The following is a 20,355-nucleotide window of genomic DNA, read 5'->3' as shown; positions in this document are numbered from 1 at the left end:
CACTTGTTCATTTACTCGGTGGTCCTGTATTCTTTTTAATACACACGCGAGGAGCTAGCTACAGTAGGAAGGAGCTATGCCGCCACTGATACGCTAGAGGCCTACGCAAGCTACGTACTCTGGGCACATGCGTGCATACATAAGTGTGATTGACAAGCCAGGAGCCAATCAATAACGAAGCACCTGGGTTATTGATTGGCTAGAATCTAACATTCCCCACCACATCCACAGTTTATGAATAATATATTTATTTTTCTTCATAAGTACAGTCTGTTACAGGTTGATAAAGTGATTTTTAAGTGAATCAGACAACTTAATTTGTAGTAAAATCTTCTCTAATACCTTTAACTAATTGATTAATCACAAAAAAATTGTCGCATTAATCATGTATTAAAGGTCCCATAGTATGAATATGCACTTTAGTGGGGTTTCTATCAATGATATGCATCCCAGGCCTGTCAACAATCCAACCAGGTATGAAAAAAGTATGTCCGCGACTTCTTTAGCTTTATCCTCCTTCCTAATATGTGTGCTTCAAACGGGCAGATCAAACTTCCGTGACTTAGTTATGTCAAAAAGACACGGAAGTGCACTCCTTTACCATATCTGGTAAAGGTTTGTCACTCTCACTGAAATTCGAGCAGCTGGCTGTTTTTTTCTTTTTCTCCCACTGCTCGCAAATGCTCAGTGGAGAGGGGAAACAATTATCAGGAAAAAAGTGGTTGCTTCCTTTGTCCTAAGTCTGTCCTAAGAAGACAGTGGATTAATTTTATTTTTGAAGGACGTGTACCGACATCATTTCTCAAAGGACTATTTTTTTATATATATTTTTTTGGACTATTTTGTTAGTGAAAGCCTGTTGAAAGCTGGATTTGGAACACGTTTAAACATAATGGATCGGTCTCAACACTGTGACACAACTGCAAACGGGAAAGATGTAAGTTTAATATTTTTGATTTAGCCTTCCTTCCTATCCTTTCTAATAAGAGATGAGCACCTACCATATTACTGGTGTATTTTTAGTGCCTAAAGTGGGAGCTACATTTCCATTTACAACATTAGCACATGGCTACCATGACCGAAATCACTGCCCCTTCCAGAGAGAAGGATATGGCCTAGGCATGGCCTGGCGCAGCTATTTACATAAAAGTGACACACCTCTAAAACAGGCTGTTTTGATCAGAGTGTTTTTTGGCTGATTTAGGGACAGCAAAAATATTAGATCCAAAATCAATTTTGACAAATGCATGTCAGAGACATGTCTTTTACACATTTGAGAACTATTTTAGTATGTTGAAAAGTTGAATAATAATATAATAATAATAGCCCTTACTATCGCTAAAAAAACAATTCTTGTTAACTGGAAAAATAAACAAACTCTGAATATCGACCAATGGTCTAACCTCCTCATAAATCACATTTTAATGGAAAAAATATCTGCCTCAAATAAAAACTAAATATCAAAATTTATAATAACATGGTCTACGTATATAGAATTTTTTAACCTAATTCCGGTTACTTAATTCTGTCTGTTAGCGAGAGCCACTACATCGTGATAACTTACATTGATATTTCTGCATTTGGCAATTTATTGTTATATTATTAGTATGGGATTTTTTTTAATGGGCTTTAGGTGAACTGATGAATACACACACGCTCGCACGCACACACACGTACTCACCCACATACAAAAAAAATAAATAAATAAATAATAAAAAAAAAAATATATATATATATATATATATATATGTGTGTATATGTATATATATATTTAAAAAAAAAAAACATTTATTAAAATTTTTTTAATTGATTTGTTTGTTTTTTTAAAAAAAAAGGAGAGCAATGATGATGTCAAATCGAATGAACAATACTGAGCTCTCCTGGAAAAAAAAGAAAAAAAAGAAAAGTTGAATAATATGAGACCTTTAATGCAGATTAATTGCAGTATTAATTTTTACCACAGATGATATTTTAGCTTGACAGTGGATGGTTACGTTAAAGGTAGCACAGGTTGTGTTTGAACAATAAACATAACTAATGTTTTAAAGTAAAGAATTTAATAAATCTTTGTGTATTACATTCAGAATATTTGTTGATATCAAACTACTGGAGTATTTTTTTTTTCATTTTAGAAAAAGAGGATGACCATGTGCTATGCATCAAAAAATGTTGAAGACATCCTCATAACATTAAATGTCAAAATAATTGACACATGACAGGTGCTTTTCAAATTTGGCGGGCAAATTTTTTTGATAAAAAGCCTTTTTAATTAAGTGATTAATCATGATTAATCAAAATTATAAAATGTGATTAATCTGATTTAAAAAAATGTAATCGTTTGACAGCCCTAATTTTTATGTAATATTCTTCCAGGCACAGAGTTTGAGTAAACAGGCAAAAAGCATCATACTCTGGTCAGCTTTTATGCCTCATTTATATGTGCTATAACACATTTTATGTTTACTGGTTAAGAGACAAGACTCAGCAGCTTTTGTCAACATTAGGTGTACAAAAAACAAGCTGTTTAAGGTTCCTTGCTGTCTTGCAGACAGCTACATCTATTTACCTTATCTCTACACACCTCAAATAAGCCATTTCTCATGAAAACAAGAGTGCCGGTCACCAGATTGTGTTGTCTTTCTCCTCATTACAAGCTTTTGGGCGTAATGAGTGCCCTGACCCTGGCATACCACTGAATGCCAGGCGCTTCGGGGACAGTTTCCAACTGGGCAGCTCCATTTCTGTGGTCTGTGAAGAGGGCTTCATCAAGACACAGGGGGCTGACACCATTACATGCCATTTAGAGGAAGGCAAGGTGATGTGGAGCGGCCTCATTCCAAAATGTGAAGGTACACAAATAGGATAGAACAATGTTTCTGTGCTTACAAACCCCCCTCCCCCCTTTTTTTTCTCAATTATTTCATTTTTCTCTCTCTACCAGCTCCCTGCGGGGGTCACTACTCTGGCCCGTCTGGAGTCATCCTATCCCCAGGATGGCCTGGCTACTACAAAGACTCACTTAGTTGTGAGTGGGTCATAGAAGCTGAGTCAGGACGTTCCATCAAGATCAGCTTTGACAGGTCTGTATGTCAATGTCAATGCAGTAAACAGGGGTGGGCAATTAATTTCAAGGGGCCACATGAGTAATTGGAACGCTTGCCGGGGGCCAAACCAACTTACGGACCTCAGCTTTGTGTATACTGTATTATTTTCAATTTATTTAGAAAAAGCATATTGTCTTGTTTCAATAAATTGCTCCATGTAGCAATATGGTACACAGAAAATTCTGTAGACTCTAATTAGTGTGGGACCAAATAGACTCAGCTTTAGAGTAGGCTAATATTTACATTTGCAAGAGAGTAAAAGTGTACAAGGGTCGCGGGGTCCCAGCTGTCTTCGGGCAATAGGCGGGGTACACCCCGAATTGGTTGCCAGCCAATCCAGGGCACACAGAGACGAACAACCATCCACACTCACAATCACACCTAGGGACAATTTAGAGTGTTCAATTAACCTGACATGCATGTCTTTGGAATGTGGGAGGTAACTGGAGCACCTGGAGAAAAAACATGCAAGCACGGGGAGAACATGCAATCTCCAAAGAAGAAGGCCGAAGCCTGGACTCGATCTCACGTCCTCTGCGCTGGGAGGCGGACGTGCTAACCAGCCAACCAACGTGCCGCCCAAAAACTGGTAGCCATGGCTCAGGGTGTAGAGATGGTCGTCCAATAACCAGAAGGTTGGCTGTTCGATCCCCGCTCTCCCCAAGTCATGCGTCGTTGTGTCCTTGGGCAAGGCATTTCACACACATTGCCTCCATTGCTACTCACACTGGTGTAAGGAAGGTGCGAATGTAAAAAAAAATAAGTAATTGAAAAAATAAAATGAAAGTTACTCAAGTGTTGAGGAACAAACTCACATCCTCCAGTTTGGGTAACTGCTACACTACCACCTGAGTTATGCCCCTCCTACTGTTTGCTTATCTCCAAGAGGAGAACAAAAACATCGTTTTTGGTCTCTTGGAGTTAGCTGAAGGTCGTGAGTTTGTTCCTCAAGCCTTGAGTGACTTTTATTTATTTTTTTCAATTCTTTATTTTACACTCTTCGAAGTGTAAATATTACTCTAAAACGGAGTCTATTTGGTCCCACTCTAAATAGAGTTTAATTTACTGTGTATGTATGATTATAATTAGAACATATAAAATTTACAAATTATAAGCGGTGAATAAAATTACTTCTTTACACTTTAAAAAGTATAATGTTAATTTTGGGCACCAACCGCTTAACTCACATTAGTCATTTCTAGTCAGGGCTCCTGAATATATAGCTAGATAAGGGGGAAGTATAATATTATTGACTAGTATGTACAGTATGTGAAACTGTAGATTTGCATACAGAATCATCAGACTGTCTTCCCTCCAAGGTGCATGAAATATGAGTTTTACTAGCCTTAGACTTTTGTCGTTTTTGGTACTGTTCACAAAATCCATGGTTCAAATATATCGGTTTTGTGATCACGGTTTTCAGTTCGGTTCTATACTCGTTAATGCACAAACAACTGATGTCTTGCATAGTTAGGTTAAAAATGAAGGTGATGCGCGCGGACATTTTGCCGTTTTGATGGACAGGACAGTTGGAGGGTGAACAGGAATCAGGGGAGAGAAGGCAGATGACATGATGTAATGGACTGCTGGGCACGTCGAACCAGGGTCGCCTGCTCGGAGAGCTAGCCTCAACACATGGGGGGACGGGTGTTTTACCACTGAGCTAAACACCACCCCAAATTATTATTTTTTGTTGTTGTTATTATCTACCTGATGATAATCATATGTGAATGAGATTAGTTTATCTATGCCAGCGGCATAAGGTATAAGAACTGTGAATTCACCTGTGTTGTCGATTATGCAAGAGAATAAGTCATGGTTCCCGGCAAATACATCAGTCCTGTGGCCAACTATCTGTCGTGGCTTGTGAATGGAGGACCCAGATGCAGGGAGGTAGGAGAGCCACGGCAAAGATGCGGATAACGTAGTTTTAATTTACTAACAAAAGCAAACACAAAATCACGCTCACAGGCGGACAAAAGCAAACACAAAATCACGCTCACAGGCGGACAAAAGCAAACACAAAATCACGCTCACAGGCGGACAACAAACAAAACCAAAATCACACTCAATGGCGGCAAAAAGGCAAGTCATGAGAAGCAGGAGAAAATTCTTGTGGGAGCGAAACCAGTCGGGTCAGGAGAGTAGCGTCTTGAGGTAATCACCCGACACTCCTTGCTGTGTCTGTCAGGCTTTTATCCTGGCCTGATGCAATGATGGGCAGCAGGTGTGTATGGTGGGCTCCGCCCACCAGCTGTTTCCCCAGTGCCTGCAAGGGAAACAGAACAGCTGACCCAAATCATGACACTATCCAAGCCGAGATTTAACCCTAAGTTCATTTGTGACTAAACCAAATGATGACTTCTGTATTCATTCTTTTTATGATATTTTTGTTTTGTGTCTTGCCGTGAGGTTTTCTTATTCAAATAAGTAACTTGACTCCACAAAGGTTGGAAAACAGTGATCTAATCATTACGCTCCCAAATTAAAGCTCAACTTACTAATTAATATCTAAGTCTTTTATGATGCACACACTGGAGAAAACAACAGGCCTCCAAAAATACATCAACAAGATGTCACCCAGGGACAACCTGCTCAGTCAATGCCTCAGGCAACAGAAACTCAATAAGGAGAATAATGGACTGTCATGGAAAGACATGCATAGCAAGTACTGTACCACCCAAAAATGGTAGGAAGGGAAAAAAACACAGTGGCTGGAAAAGGCTGGATAGAAAGACAGCACGGAGGTACTAATCCTGGCATCACGAAAACAGGCCCAAAACAAAAGATCAATAGATATCGGGGGTCTACCACGTGAGACAGGACCCCAAGTGCAGACTGTGCAAAGAAGCCCCAGAGACCATGTAGCATATCATACCAGGGTGTAAGATGCTCAAGCAAGTCATGCATGTAGTGGTATACCCATGTAGCTACAATATTGTACTGAAACCTCTGCACTAAATATGGACTGGAAGCCCCTGAATCAAGTTGGCAGGCACCACCGACGTTTGTTGTTAACAACCAGGCCTAGATATTGTGAAACTTCTAATTCCAAACTGACACACTGATGATAGCCAACCAGCCTGACATAATAGTGATAAATGTACAAAGTAGCAATCCGAGCAACATCCAGAAAAAGAAACATGATGAAATACAAAGGACTGAACTAGAGAAAATGTGGATGATAAAGGCAACAGTAGTGCCAGTAGTGATGTGGGCACTAGCTCTAGTAGATATCAAGAACAACATGAGTTAAGTTTGCAAATTAATTAATATATATTAGGGCTGTCAGTTTAACACGTTAGATTAATTCATTATTAAGTCCCTCAGCCAAGCTTTTCTACATAGAATACCCAAAGGGCAGGCCAGTGGCTGGAGCAATAATTGTCTCCAAGTGTCTTAGTTAGTTTTGGATTAACATCCAAACACAGGCGCCTTGATGCTAATGACGACTGTGGATTAATTTAGTCAGGTTTCATGAATGTGAAGTGAAAACCGCACAAGTGTTTGAAATTTGGCCCATTGCATGATCCGTAGACTGCAGTGGCACGTCACTTCCTACCTGTTCCACTAGTCAAAAGCAGGGTAACAACAGACACAGGAAACAGCGATGCATGCTTACTTGGACCTTTGAACGGCAAGTTTATAATAAGAACAAAGACAGGAATATTAACTCTTTGACCGCCAAAAACGTTTAATAACGTTTAGTAAAATACAAATGAGTGCCGCCAAAAACGTTAAAAGACGTTAACTATGTTTTTTAATGGAAACAGGTGGAGGAAAACCTTGGCCAGCTGTGCTCAAAGTATCAAGCAGATCGAGTTAGTATAATGAATATTTATGGGTGCTAGATGGCAGCGATGACTCTCTTTGGACAAGATCGGGTAGGAGTCAGTAGTAGAAGACGTGAGGTGGAGCTAGAGTGTTGAGGGGAGAATGGCTGAGGAAGCGAAAATGGCGACCGGTTGCAAGCAGCTCACGCTTGAGCATTTTTTTCAAAGACGAAAAGCATCGACCAGTGCTAAAGAGCAAATTGATGATGATGATGGTGACTCCGAGGTTGACGCCGAAGTTGAAGCGTTGACGTGGCAGCTTCGACCACGTCGTAAAGCCTCACCGGCTAGCGATGCTAACGCCGGAAAACGTGGTGCACAACCGAGCACTTCTGGACAGGCGGACGTTCAATTGGACGATAAAGAGTACCCTGAGTCCAATGCATATTCATCGGAGGAGTGGGTACAGTCTGATCACGGAGAAGACACTGGCTCTGGACAACAATGCCAACATGAATGGAGTGGATAAGATGAATCAGAACATCTCTTACCACCCATTCACCGCGGAAAACATTGAAATGGCACAGAAAATGTGTTGCCTATCTATTTCAAATATGCATGTTCAATGCATATATCCTGCACAAAACAAAAAAATCCTGGGAAGTGCCAAAACTTTTTGGAGTTTATCCGGCTAGGTGGAGAGAGGGTGGCTGTTACCACAAGACAAGGAGGAGGAGGAAGTTGTTGCAGGTATAGGAAGTGAAGAGCATGAGGAAGCCAGACGTAACACCAGGTCACCGTATCATGATGCTGAGAGTAGACTTAATGGCAACATGGCCAAACGCACACTGCAGTACATACCTGCTACTCCATGGAAAAAAAGGCCGGCAAGAAAGTGTAGGGTCAGCACGCGAAGGGGCAATCGCAGTGAAACTAATCTGTGGTGCAAATCCTGCTGCGTCCCCTTGCACGCAGGGGAGTGTTACACAATACACCACACAAAAAGAAAAATTGTGTAGTTGAAACATCCACACAATTGTAAATAGTAACACGTACACACACACACACATGCACAGTAGCACACATTTGTAAATAGTTTGCCAAATTGTTTTGTCAAATTGTTACACTGTTGAATGTAAATACACTTATTTTGCTATCAAAAAACACTTTTTCATTGTTGGTGGTAGTGTTTTATAGAAGTAAAGCACTGTTTAGGTGTTTGTGGCATCATTTTGGGGAAAAAAAGTGTCAAATTCACTAGAGTGCATGAAATTCACAAAAAGCTTGATTTCTACGTATTTTGGTCCAAAACAGAGCATTTGGGTGAAAATAACCTATGTTCTATTGTTGATTACTAAAAAACTGAATGGGGTAGAAACAAACTTTTTTTTCTGATGAAAGATGAGAGTTCAATCTTTCATTTGGTAGTATCTGTGTTTCCATAGTCCAAACAAAAAAAATTCTGTGGACCTTGAAATATCAGTCACAATGCTCTAAATCAGCTGGCACATGTTCTCTTTTCTGAAAATGGTTGGCAGTCAAAGACTTAACAAGAATACATTGATTTGTACCTTGTGTAAAAAATAATTTTCCTTAATGTCCTAGAATTCAAATTCTTTATTTGGGAACCTTAGCAGATATGAAATTAAAATTGATTAATTAGATTTACTAATTACAAATCATGTAATTAATTAGATTTTTGCCTGACAGCACTAATATACACACACACACACACACACGCACACACACACACACACACATACACACACACACACACATATATATATATATATATATATAAATATGAGATATTGACTTAAAATGTAATTGGAAAGTTGCATCTAATAGCAAAAATGTTGACGATCCCTTGTATTATATAAACACATGGAAGTGCTAGGGACTCTGAGCTACAAAGAACAGATTAGAAAAAAAAAATGCAAATCTTAAATCTCATGGGATTTATACCTTTTCTTTCCTGTTTCTTCTCCCTTTATTTTGAAGGTTTCAAACTGAACTCAGCTATGACTTTCTGGAGGTACATGATGGCCCAAACCTACTGTCTCCTCTGATCGGCTCATTCAACGGAACCCAGGTTCCTCAGTTCCTGTTTAGTACAAGCAACTTCCTATATTTGCTGTTCACAACAGACAACAGTAGATCCAACAGTGGCTTCAAAATCTTCTATGAAGGTAACTACTTGTGTGCCATATTACCTGCACTCAACAGTGACCACATGCAGATTCAGGTCAAAAGGAACTTTACCTCCCTGTAATTGACAATTGTAATTTTTTTTCAGAGAATTGTCTTTACCTGTAGGCCTAATCAATTTATTTAATGTCCATTGGAGATGTAGGTGGTCACCACCTGTTGAGTAGAAACACCTGTGGCTAAAGCCAAATTGTTTCAGGGTTTTTACTTTCTGGACCTGGATTCCCCAACCCTGCTTCTCTCGCCTTCTTTGGTTTCTATTATGTTGAGAGGAAAAAAGCTAGATGAGTCAGTGAGTCATGTTACTTTGAGCCAAAGAATGTCTGGGTGTTGAGACTCCATCGTTGCAAATTTTTTAAACAGAGTACCAGATACAGTCTGGGTAGAATGTTTCTATTCTTAGGGAATGTTGGTGAAAAAGTTATTTTATTTCCACTTCATTATGACATGACCTGGAGTCCTTGAAAAAAAATCAAATAGCCTGTACAAGCTATTTGGTCAATTCATAAAACTGAGTTTGTTGTTATGTTAGCACAATTGACTGAACTCAGATCAAAAGTGTTTTTCCCATATTATGTTTCACTTTCCTCAAGTTCATTTCTCTTTAGTTGACGAGGCTGCTGCAAAGCAATAACAGTAAAATCATATTAGTTACTTCAATTGTAATTTATGTTGTACGTTATTGCTTTTTTATTTTTTGGCTTGCCTTGATCATTTGTAAAATCAGTTGTACAAACGGATGTTGTAGAATTTAACTAGAAGGACTTTTTTAAACACATGAGTTCTGAATTCAAGCAGAATTGATCTTTACCATGCCACATATGAATAATAAACAGGATATTCTTCGTGACACAATACTTGGTGAATCCCATTAAACTATTGAAGCACCATTAATGGATCCAAACGAGGAGTGAAAAATGGGATATCACAGTTTAGCAGAGGTGGGCATTCTATCAATATTTACGCAAGGTCTGTCAATCCGTCAATGACGAACGCCCATTTTGTTGACGATTGCTGATTGACGGGGAAACTTAAAAAAAATGAGAAACTAAGCCGAAGGGTGTTTTCTTCTGTCAATGTAATCTTCAATAAATTTGACAATCCATCTGCAAAATGGGCCAAATTTATTGACAATTACATTGACAGAATGGGATGAATTGACAGATACCCACTTCAAAATGTCAGAAGATTGATGGATGCTCATTTAGCTGAGCAATGTATGACGGGTTGATGATTACAATGCAGTTTGGCTTAAAATATTGACAAATTGATGATGACAGAAGGGTGTCCCGACTGTTGACGATTGCCGAATAATTGACAGACGCTCAAAATTCATTGACGCGCCCACTTCTGCAGTTTAGCTGATGTCATAGTGAACATACCTCATTGTAAATGTCTTCAGCAGTTCAATTAACATGTTGTGTCACTGTCTAGTGCAAATTAACAAGTAGGTGAACCAAAACTCCTCAGCTAAACCAAAACAAAACGGTTGCAATTGTTTTCGGCAAAAATAAATAAATAAGAGTGTGGTTGGAAAACACCTAGATACACTGCAAGTTTTAATAAATATTTATGATAATGCAAACGGCCACGGTGGTAGTATACCAAACTCCATGTAACACATAAAATGTTTTCCAGCAAACGTAAAAGGGAAACATCTCCATTGTGTATACCTAGCATCTGAACAGGACACATTAAAATAAATGCATTTTTAAAAAGTGGTGCCGCTAATGAATTGATTTAAAAAAAAAAGTTTACTCATGCATGATATGCCCTTTGATTCTGTCTGCCTTAAGAAATCATGTGTTCAAAAACATGTTTCTGTGTTTAGTTTTTAGTTTACTTCAACAGCATCTGGGTACGCCAGTTTGCTTCCACATTCCAGAAACAATTAAAAATATAAATGAACAAAAGCATGTTAATTGAAGACTTTAAATAGTCCCTGAGTGTGAATGGTTGGTTGTCTATAGAGAATGTGCTGGCGACCATTTTCATTCCCAGCCTCTCACTCACTGTTAGCTGAGATAGACTCGTTAGCCCAAATTCAGATAAGTGGCGCAGAAAATGTATGGTTGGTTAAATTCCACAGTATTTTCAATCTGTTTGAACTTTCTAAAATCTTCCTCCTTGTGGAAAAATCTAAACACTTGGGATAACAAAAATGGTTGCACTGAAAATTATGCAAGCTTCTTTTTAACTTCACTGAGAATGAAAAGTAATAGGATACCATGAGACCATAGTGCTATGAACAGAACAAGGAGCAATTGTGCACTGTGTACGCTGAGTTCTCTACTTCTGAAAGGACTGCTCAGTTATTTTTGCGATTTCAATGTATTCACTTTCACACAAATACAAACGTTTCTAAACCTCGCTTTTTCACACTGAAAACGCATCATCAAGGTTATGAAAAATGAATCATTTGAATGTCATAGTCATAGATACTGAGTTGTTAACGTCCTCCAAAAATATTCTAAAACTGTGTAAAGGGGAGTCCCAATATTTGTGGCTGGCCTGCGAATAGCAAAAATCTGCATATATTTGATAGCCATTGAACTGCATTGAAAAACAGTACACCCCCCCCCCCCCCCCCCAAAAAAAAAAAAAAGAGGGGGGCGGTGATTTGCTATTTTCCTGGTGTATGTGTTGTGCTCATTATGGACTATAGTCTTTACATTTTCATGAAAGCATGCATTTATTATCGTGAGAGTACAGTATTAGAAAGTGTAGCTCATTTAAAGGTCCCATGCCATCCAAATCCAGTTTTGCTATGATTTTATGCAGAACATTTGTTGAAATACTGTAAGTCTGCGCATGAATTAAGTTTGACACCTATACAAGGGCTGGGGAAGTCTTTGCGGGATTTGTGAGTTCACAACCCCCCGGGAATCAATCAGAAAGCAAGATTGTGTTTGGGGGGCAGGATATGCGGCTGTGACGAAAACAAAAGTGTTGAGGCCGTGGCCAACAAACAAACCTAACATGGATGCATGTTGAATGCTGCAATTAAGTCTTGTTCTCCCAGAATTATTTACACTTTCTTTGTTGTATGAAAAACAGCAAGAGGCGCTTCATGCTTCTTTTTTTGTTAGTTTTTTTAACCTACAACAACAACCACATTTTCATCCACTGCCGTGATTGGTCAAAACAAAAGTTTGGTAGACGTACACACGTTGCTGCATTGCCCAATCAGCTTGAAGTAGTGTACTGAATGTCCCGCCTTTACCGATCAAATTACTCTGGAGCAGTCCCAGATTGATATTGTGGAGAACTGTTTTGAGTGATTCACATGATCAATCTGGCTCTTGGAAGGTTAGCAAGTCTTGCCAACGAGGTGTCCTGCTCCGTGGGAAGACGGCCAAGGAGAGCAGCTATCACATCGAAGAAAAGCAGGCCATTCAAAATGACAAGCATTTTTGACCAACAACAGTACTGTAGCTTGAAAAAGGGCATGTTGGTCATTTTCAATCCAAATTATCTTGCAAACCTTATAAACAGACATCAAATATTTGTTTATTTTTTAAATGGTGGCATAGGTACTTTAAAAATCTCAATTTGCTCTGTCTATTATCAACACATTGTTTTTTAGACAATTCTATTTAAATTCAGTGGCGGCTTGACAGTCATATTGTAGTTCACTCAAACAACAATGCATTCAATAATGTGCTATACGACACCATATTTAACAAAAAAACTTTTTGTAGTTGTTACAGTGGACACATATTCCTGCATGGATCCTGGTATCCCAGTCAGTGGTGTGCGACTAAGCAACGACCTGTCCATTGGCTCGACAATATCCTTCCAGTGTGATCCAGGATATAGACTAAGCCTTGAAGAACCACTGGTTTGTGAAAAGAATCACTTCTGGAGCCATCCTCTTCCCACTTGTGATGGTATGTCTACACAGTTGTTAAATTAGGAGTGGGTGGTTGATTTGTTTTTTAAAGGGGCCATGTGAATAAACTGAAGCGGTTGTTACACCATGCATGTGTGTGTGTGCATGTATGCAAGCATATGTGCAGAGGCGGGCATTTTACATATTTTTGCTGCTTCGTCATTCGTTGGCGCCCGGGGGCCCCGACCATTCCATTTTTATCAAGCTGAACAAACCTGTAATTGTTGGTCCATTGGCCGCCAATTTATTTTACCCACGCTCCTTTCGTGACCAACAAAGGCGGGTATTCCGTAGTATTGACGGACCGTCCGTCAGTCTGTCACTGTGTGTTAGCAGTTCTTTAAGTTTTTTAAAATGAGCACTGATACTCATCTTAACAATTCACATTCATAAGAAACACATCATTAAGCTAGTTAGTATACTAGCCGTAGCTGAAATAGCTCACTGGCGTGACATCGCACAGGAGCATACACATATGATATTTACAGTCATCTCCTTGACTCAAACATTTTATAATCAAAACATAACATACTGTGTGCGCCTTGTACCCAGTTGCTGTCTCTCTCTTTATCTCTCTCTCTCTGTCTCTCTCTCTCTAAGGCACTGCAGCTCAATTATGATTTGTTTTGCCCATATGCTTCATGTATCTGATTTTTCCATGCAGTGTGAACAGTACAATTACGATTTTGTTCAAATTCGACCTAGGCCTCTTTTGTATGTGGATATAAATCGGATATATATGTGATGTGTCTGGACTATGAATGCTCAACCGCACACATCCGATCATACGTCATGAAAAGCCTAATATGCATTCTGTGTGAGCGGGCGATTGGAAGGAAGACTACTGACATTCGGCTGTGCATAAACAAAGCTGTTTTGACTAACAGTGTTAACTTTGTTTGTCTTTAATTTAATCACATTTGAAACATGAAGCATAAAGTTGACATTTGTGGTGATAGCAGAAATTCAGCCCTGCAGACAGTTCATCACGCACGGGATTGACGCAACGTCATCTTCCGTAGACATCTCAATGAAAGGAGAAGATCGAGGAGTGTCGCCCCATTTCCCCAGTAAACCTTTTTTCAGGTTTAACTGCACCTGTGTTTGGACCCGTCTCATGAGATATCTAGAGTAAAAAGAAAAAAGGAGCTTTAGCGTGATCGTTAGAGTGTGATTGGTGTTTCACTCCCTGTCTGGTTCTGCGGAACCAAAAGGATGACGACAAAGAACATGTCACATCACATCAAGACGATCAAAAATTGTGACACGCCAGACTTTTGCCGTGGTGGTCGTGAAGCTTCTCAGATTTTTAGTCTACTTTTTACTTTTATGTTACATTTTAACATGAGTATCTGTACTTTTTACTTGATACATTTTTCAAACAAGGTAGTTAGACTCTAAAAACACTTGAGTCAAAACTGGACCGTCCTCTACTTGGGTCGATTTGACCAAACATTGAGTCAAAAAATGGGTCTTTTAATGTAAACCAACTCATAAATATTGGTCAGATCCTTTACGTGGGTCAAAAAATTGGATCATTTTGTATAAAACAACCCAGAAAGTTGGGTCAAATTGACCCGTAAAGTGGATCAGTCTATTTTTGATCCATAATTGGTTTACTTTTGATCCAACTGTTTTTAGAGTGTACTTTTCTTTTTAAATGCATGAAAACTATTAAAATACTTGACCTGGAAGAAAAAGCAGCTGTCAATGTTTCCTGTCTCCGCCAATCATATGAAGCGTTACACATGGTCCCCAACGGCACGTGATCACATGTCGTGCAATTGGCTAGATTAGAAGAACCTGTAAATATGAGGCAAATGTGCTCTGATAAGAACGCTGCAGACTGCCAGTGAACAATATAAAACAAGGTTTAGTCATGTCTGCGAGGATTGGACCAGCAACATGAGCAAGTGGTTCTCAGCACCATCAACTCGACTCACGGCATGCCAGAGAGTCAATTGGGCAGATGGATACCCATTTTTGTTCCATTAACCAATATCTTTCACATTGACGTACGAGGAAACATCCGGTAAAATACTTTTCACTTCTACTCGTCAAGTATATTTCAGAGCCTGTACTTTTACTTTTACTTAAATAATTGTTTGAGTGAGTACTTTTACAAAAGTTGTTGTTTTACACAAGTAATTGTACAAGTAGAACATTTCAGTACTTTTCTCACATCTCTGGTTGGCAGAGGCTCCAAACCAAGCATATGTTTGTCAACATGCTTTCTCCTCATTCGATAGAACAAGTGTTTTTGTGAACTTGGTTAGGGATGTTAACTTGAAAATGAATTATCTCAACTTCAAAGCAAGAACTTAAGCTCTACCCTGTAGCTGCTGTAATTGCTCTCTTGAGGCTGTTTTAACAGTGATGTTTTTGCAAAGTTTCAGAAATGTAGGGGCATATGTTAGTGTTGTAACAGATCACAAATTTTCAGGTATATACTGTAACAAACAAACAAAAATCAACAAAAGAGTTGGTTGTATGTACTTGATCATGTATGAGATTGCTGTGGATGAAATGGCCTGTAAATTACTCCCATGTCTTGGAGCCTGTTCTTGCTTAGGTGTGAGCCAGACTGGTGCCAAACGCCTTGGCCTTCTGCCTATAGACCCTTCAAATAGACACTTTGCCAAGTGTACTCATCCACTTTTAATGACTTTATGTAATTTTGGCTTATTAATAAAATATCTGATATAATTTTGTTGGTGGATGAGGATTCAGTCTTGATGTGATGTGCTTGCTGGAGGACCCAAGGGGGGAAGGAGTGAGGACAAGAGAGTTGTGTCTGTGTGTGTGTGTGTGTGTGTGTGTGTGTGTGTGTGTGTGCACGCGTGTGTGTGTGCGCGCGTGTGTGTGCAGATGTGAGGCCTCAGGCATTGCAGTGATCTTCTAAAACATCATCTGACATTCAGTACATTAAAAATATGTACATTCACAGGAGTTATACTTCTAATATTGAGAGAGGCTTCTTGGCATTTGATTGTATTGTCGGGCCAAAGAAAACACAGGCAAAACAGCAAATATGAACAATATGCTCACATGAACAAGGAGGAAAAAAAAAACAGTCAAACTGCATTCATGTTTATTTTAAACAACACCCTTCATTTTATATGACCTTTTAAGTAAATTACATTTATTGCATGACGAAAAATGCTCATTTAAACAATATCCAATTAAACAAGTTAACCTTCAGATTGATGTAGCATTAACCTCCACACTCACAGAAGCCAATGAGAGTGGATAATTATCTCATCAATTTACTTTCATGAGATTAGAGGTGTTCTTGGTATTATATTATATGTCAATAATCAAAACACATGAGCATCACTTCACCAAGGTGATGTTACTGTTGCGGCTTCTTTTGCTTAATCAGTAAACACTATTGGGTCGTTGCCACTGGATGATCTTCACATACTGACTTGAATTAAATGCTGCATTGGGCTAATCTAATTTGTGTGGAAATACTCCAAAATCCTTGTAAAGTAATGAATGCAATGAAATTGATTTAAGCCATTATCTATGCTTGTGTCAGTTAATTGCCAGTAAATTCAATGCAATATGCTATTTTCTGACCACATTTCAGTTTTTAAGCAATTTATGAAAAATACTATATGAAGGGTTGCTGAACCAATCAATGATTTATTGTCTGGGAAGAGAGAGGGTTGGGTTGAAACAAGGTAGCGGGGAAAAAAAACATTGTGTTGGCAGAATTACAGGTACTCATAAAATAGTAGGATATAATGTGATGTGACTGAAATGCATTATTCATCCAAATTGCTCCTTTCTCTTCAGGTAAGGGATTTATTGCTTCATTTACAGTTCTCTTCTTTCCCAGTAGCATTTATCATTCATTGTCTTACCTTTTTATTCAGCATCTTGTGGTGGGTATATCAAAGGGCCTGGAGGTGTCATCCTCTCGCCTGGCTACCCTGAGCTGTATCCAAACTCCCTGAACTGTACATGGACTGTCGAGGTTAGCCACGGAAAAGGTTTGTTGTCATCTACACATACGTTGTCACTTTTACATGCAACTAGGCACACATACACTCACTTTCCTCTTATGCTCCAGCAGTCATAGAATATGTCTTTCAGGTAAAATGTAAACTTTGTGCATATAAGATGTAAATAAATTCAAAAAGCTCTGAAGAAGATTTGGATATTAGTCATAATGTAGAACAAAAAGTTAGATTGCAGGCTCCACCAATTAATATATCACTGATTTATAATCACATTTCCTTGGGTATGAAGTAATTAAAAAAAGAAGAGATATTTAACTTGTGGACATTCTTTGGGCAGAAATGCCTCATTTGAGTCCAGTAAAGAATGTCAAGACTGAGTCAGCCAAAATATACACCTGCACTTAGACTGTTGACAGATTGGACCAAGCAGTAGAAGTCAAGAAAAGGAAGTTGTGGCTCCTATGTGAAGCTCAACAAAAATTGCTAGTCAACTTGGAATTTTTGGTTTATGACTTTTCAAGCTCTCACTGACAAAGGTTTTTTTTGAGAAAGTGCTTCAGTATCTATTTAATTTTTTTCACGTTTTTTCTTATAAAAATGTATTTAACTTAAGTTTCAAATTTTTGTGTAGAAATTATCATTGTAGGTTATTGCAACAGAGCATATTTATGTGTGTGGCTCTTACAAATAATTACATTACTGCCTTTTCAATATATTTTATTATTTAGTTGATGTATATAAAAAGGGAATTCACTGGTAAACTAGGTGAAGCAAATTCTGCAGAAATTGCATGTGAATGCTGAAATATTGAAATGAAAAAAATATGTATGTAGGAAATGTGGAATCATAAAGGTGTAATGTTGTTGAAAGAGGGAATTATGTCAAATGGTATTGAATTATTTGGAATGATTAAATGATATTTAAATTTATAGATTCAATGAAATGAGAGATACATTATATCTTACTTGAATGGTAGTGATTAAAATGCATGCATTGAATGATGTAGAATGATATTGAACTATATTTATTTATATGGAATTAGGTGAAATAATGTTGGGGAAAAATTATCAATTTGTGAGTGAAAAACGTGAAATTTTTGGTATGTGCAACATTTTGGAATGGTTAAAATTGTTTAAAGGTGAAATGAATGAGTAGAGTGATTTCAATTTCAAATGGGAACTATGTGAATCTCTTATTTTGAATGTGCTATTAAAAAATAATGGTAAATTTGTTATGAGGTAAGTTTACTTCAATAAATCTATTAAGTCCTAACCAAACCAAATATTGCCCCATCTCCTGTTGATTTTGGGACACTTTCGGATCATTTTCTTTTCTTTTCTTTTTTTTTTCTGGAGAGCTCAGTATTGTTCATTCGGTAATTTTACCGATTTGACATGTAATCATCATTGCTCTCCTTTTATTTTTATTTTTATTTTTTATATATATATATATATATTTTGTATTTTTATTTTTTTTGTATGTGGGTGAATATGTGTGTGTGAGTGTGTGTGTATTCATTAGTTCACCTAAAACCTATAAAAAAAAACGCAGCACCCCCAAGGAGACCCAGGGAACGGCCAAGATGCAGCCGCCACCCAGCAGCCAACAAAGGGGCAGACCCGCCCACGCCCAGCCAGGGGGGGACAGCACCTATAGAATTAACCCCCTGGCATGCAGTGAATCCGAATATTAACCCGTAGTGCCCAGGTGAATCTGCTCGATCCTGTTGGCAGCAACTGGTTTCCTGACTATAAAAACACAACCATTAGTTACAAATTGCCAAATACAGAAACGTCAATGTAAGTTATCACGATGTGGTGGCTCTCGCTAACAGGCAGAATTAAGGAACCAGAATTAGGTTAAAATATTCTATATACGTAGACCATGTTTCTATAAATTTTGTTTCCTCCCACATTCCAAAAACATGCATGGCAGGTTGATTAGACACTCCAAATTGTCCATAGGTGTGATTGTGAGTATGGTTGTTCGTCTCTGTGTGCCCTGCAATTGACTGGCAACCAGTTCAGGGTGTACCCCGCCTACTGCCCAAAGCCAGCTGGGATAGGCTCCAGCAACCCCCGCGACCCTTGTGAGGACAAGCGGTAAAGAAAATGGATGGATGGATTTGAGGCAGATATTTTTTCCATTAAAATGTGATTTATGAGGAGGTTAGACCATTGGTCGATATTCAGAGTTTGTTTATTTTTCCAGTTAACAAGGATTGTTTTTTTTGCGATAGTAAGGGCTACAAGTGTACATTGAAATTGTTTATGTGGTAAGTCAGTTGTTGTTAGGTCGCCTAGCAAACACAAGTTTGGAGATAAAGGTATCCTACAGTCCAAGATAGCGGAAAGTTTTTCTAAGATTTTAGTCCAGAAATACATAACCGGAGTACATAACCATAAAGCATGAACATAAGTGTCTGTAGTGTTTTGTAAGCATTGGAGACAAATGTCGGAGTCTGAGAGTCCCATTTTCTTCATCATATATTGAGTAATGTATGTTCTGTGAATAATTTTATATTGGATAAGTTGTAAATTTGTGTGTTTTGTCATTTTCAATGCGTTTTCACAAACTTGAATCCAAAAGTCAGGTTCCGGTGCTATAGACAAGTCTGTCTCCCATTTCAAGATGGGTAAAGACATTTTATCAGTATATGAAAGTAACTTATATATTTTTGAAAGTTTTTTTGTTGTTGTCGGAGAAAGCTTGTTAATATCTTTAGCTAAAACAGGCGGTTGGAGCGTACCCCGAAGTGTTGGAATTTTTTTCTTTATCATATTTTTAACTTGTAGATAATGTAAAAAATTTCAGTTTTTTATATTGTATTTTTGGAGCAAGGATGTATATTATATAAACATATTATCTGAGAAGAGATGGTGGAGATGTGTAATTCCTTTCTGCTCCCACACACCTAAATGAAACGGTTGGTTGTTAAGTTGAAAGTCGGGGTTATGCCATAGGGGAGAAAGCCCACAGGGCACCACTTGGGCTTTTGTCAATTCTAGTGCCTTCCACCAGGCAGTCACAGTGGCGGAAATCATTGGGTTTTTAAAACAATTATGACAATTAATTGATGTTGTAATAAAGAGTAAATCTCGAAGTCTGAGGTTATTACAATCCTTCTGTTCTAGTTCCAACCAACAGTTAGTGTCTCTGTTGGGTTGTGCCCATAGAACGATATATTGTAGCTGGTTAGCTATATAGTAGTACATAAAATTTGGTGCCTCTAGACCACCTTTGGATTTACTTTTCTGAAGAGTAGATAGACTAATCTTTGCTTTTTTTTTATTCCAGTAAAATTTTGTAACGGCTGAGTCCAACAACTGGAACCATTTAGCCGTAGGTTTAAATGGAATCATTGAGAAAAAATTGTTTATTTTGGGTAAAACTTTCATTTTAATGGTGGC

General features: G+C 38.3%; 1 protein-coding gene and 1 long non-coding RNA gene across 3 annotated transcripts in view; one reads left to right on the top strand and one right to left on the bottom strand.

Annotated features, from left to right (window-relative positions):
• Positions 1-20,355, top strand: part of LOC144057714 (CUB and sushi domain-containing protein 3-like) — a 566,138-nt gene that overhangs the window by 220,880 nt on the left and 324,903 nt on the right. For both annotated transcript variants that reach the window (XM_077575584.1, XM_077575583.1), the window contains exons 15-19: positions 2,655-2,849; positions 2,942-3,080; positions 8,879-9,066; positions 12,787-12,975; positions 16,859-16,975. In XM_077575584.1, the coding sequence (XP_077431710.1) occupies positions 2,655-2,849; positions 2,942-3,080; positions 8,879-9,066; positions 12,787-12,975; positions 16,859-16,975 (828 nt within the window). The remainder of the gene's footprint in view (positions 1-2,654; positions 2,850-2,941; positions 3,081-8,878; positions 9,067-12,786; positions 12,976-16,858; positions 16,976-20,355) is intronic.
• Positions 13,834-20,109, bottom strand: LOC144057715 (uncharacterized). Its single transcript, XR_013295310.1, has 2 exons — positions 14,666-20,109; positions 13,834-14,103 (listed from the first exon to the last, which is right to left on the bottom strand). It is a non-coding gene; the product is annotated as an uncharacterized LOC144057715 (long non-coding RNA).

This window comes from Vanacampus margaritifer, chromosome 9 (assembly GCF_051991255.1).
Source record: "Vanacampus margaritifer isolate UIUO_Vmar chromosome 9, RoL_Vmar_1.0, whole genome shotgun sequence".
NCBI lineage: Eukaryota > Metazoa > Chordata > Actinopteri > Syngnathiformes > Syngnathidae > Vanacampus > Vanacampus margaritifer.
The sequence above is the reverse complement of the archived record's forward strand: the minus strand, read 5'-3'. Positions and strand labels throughout refer to the sequence as shown.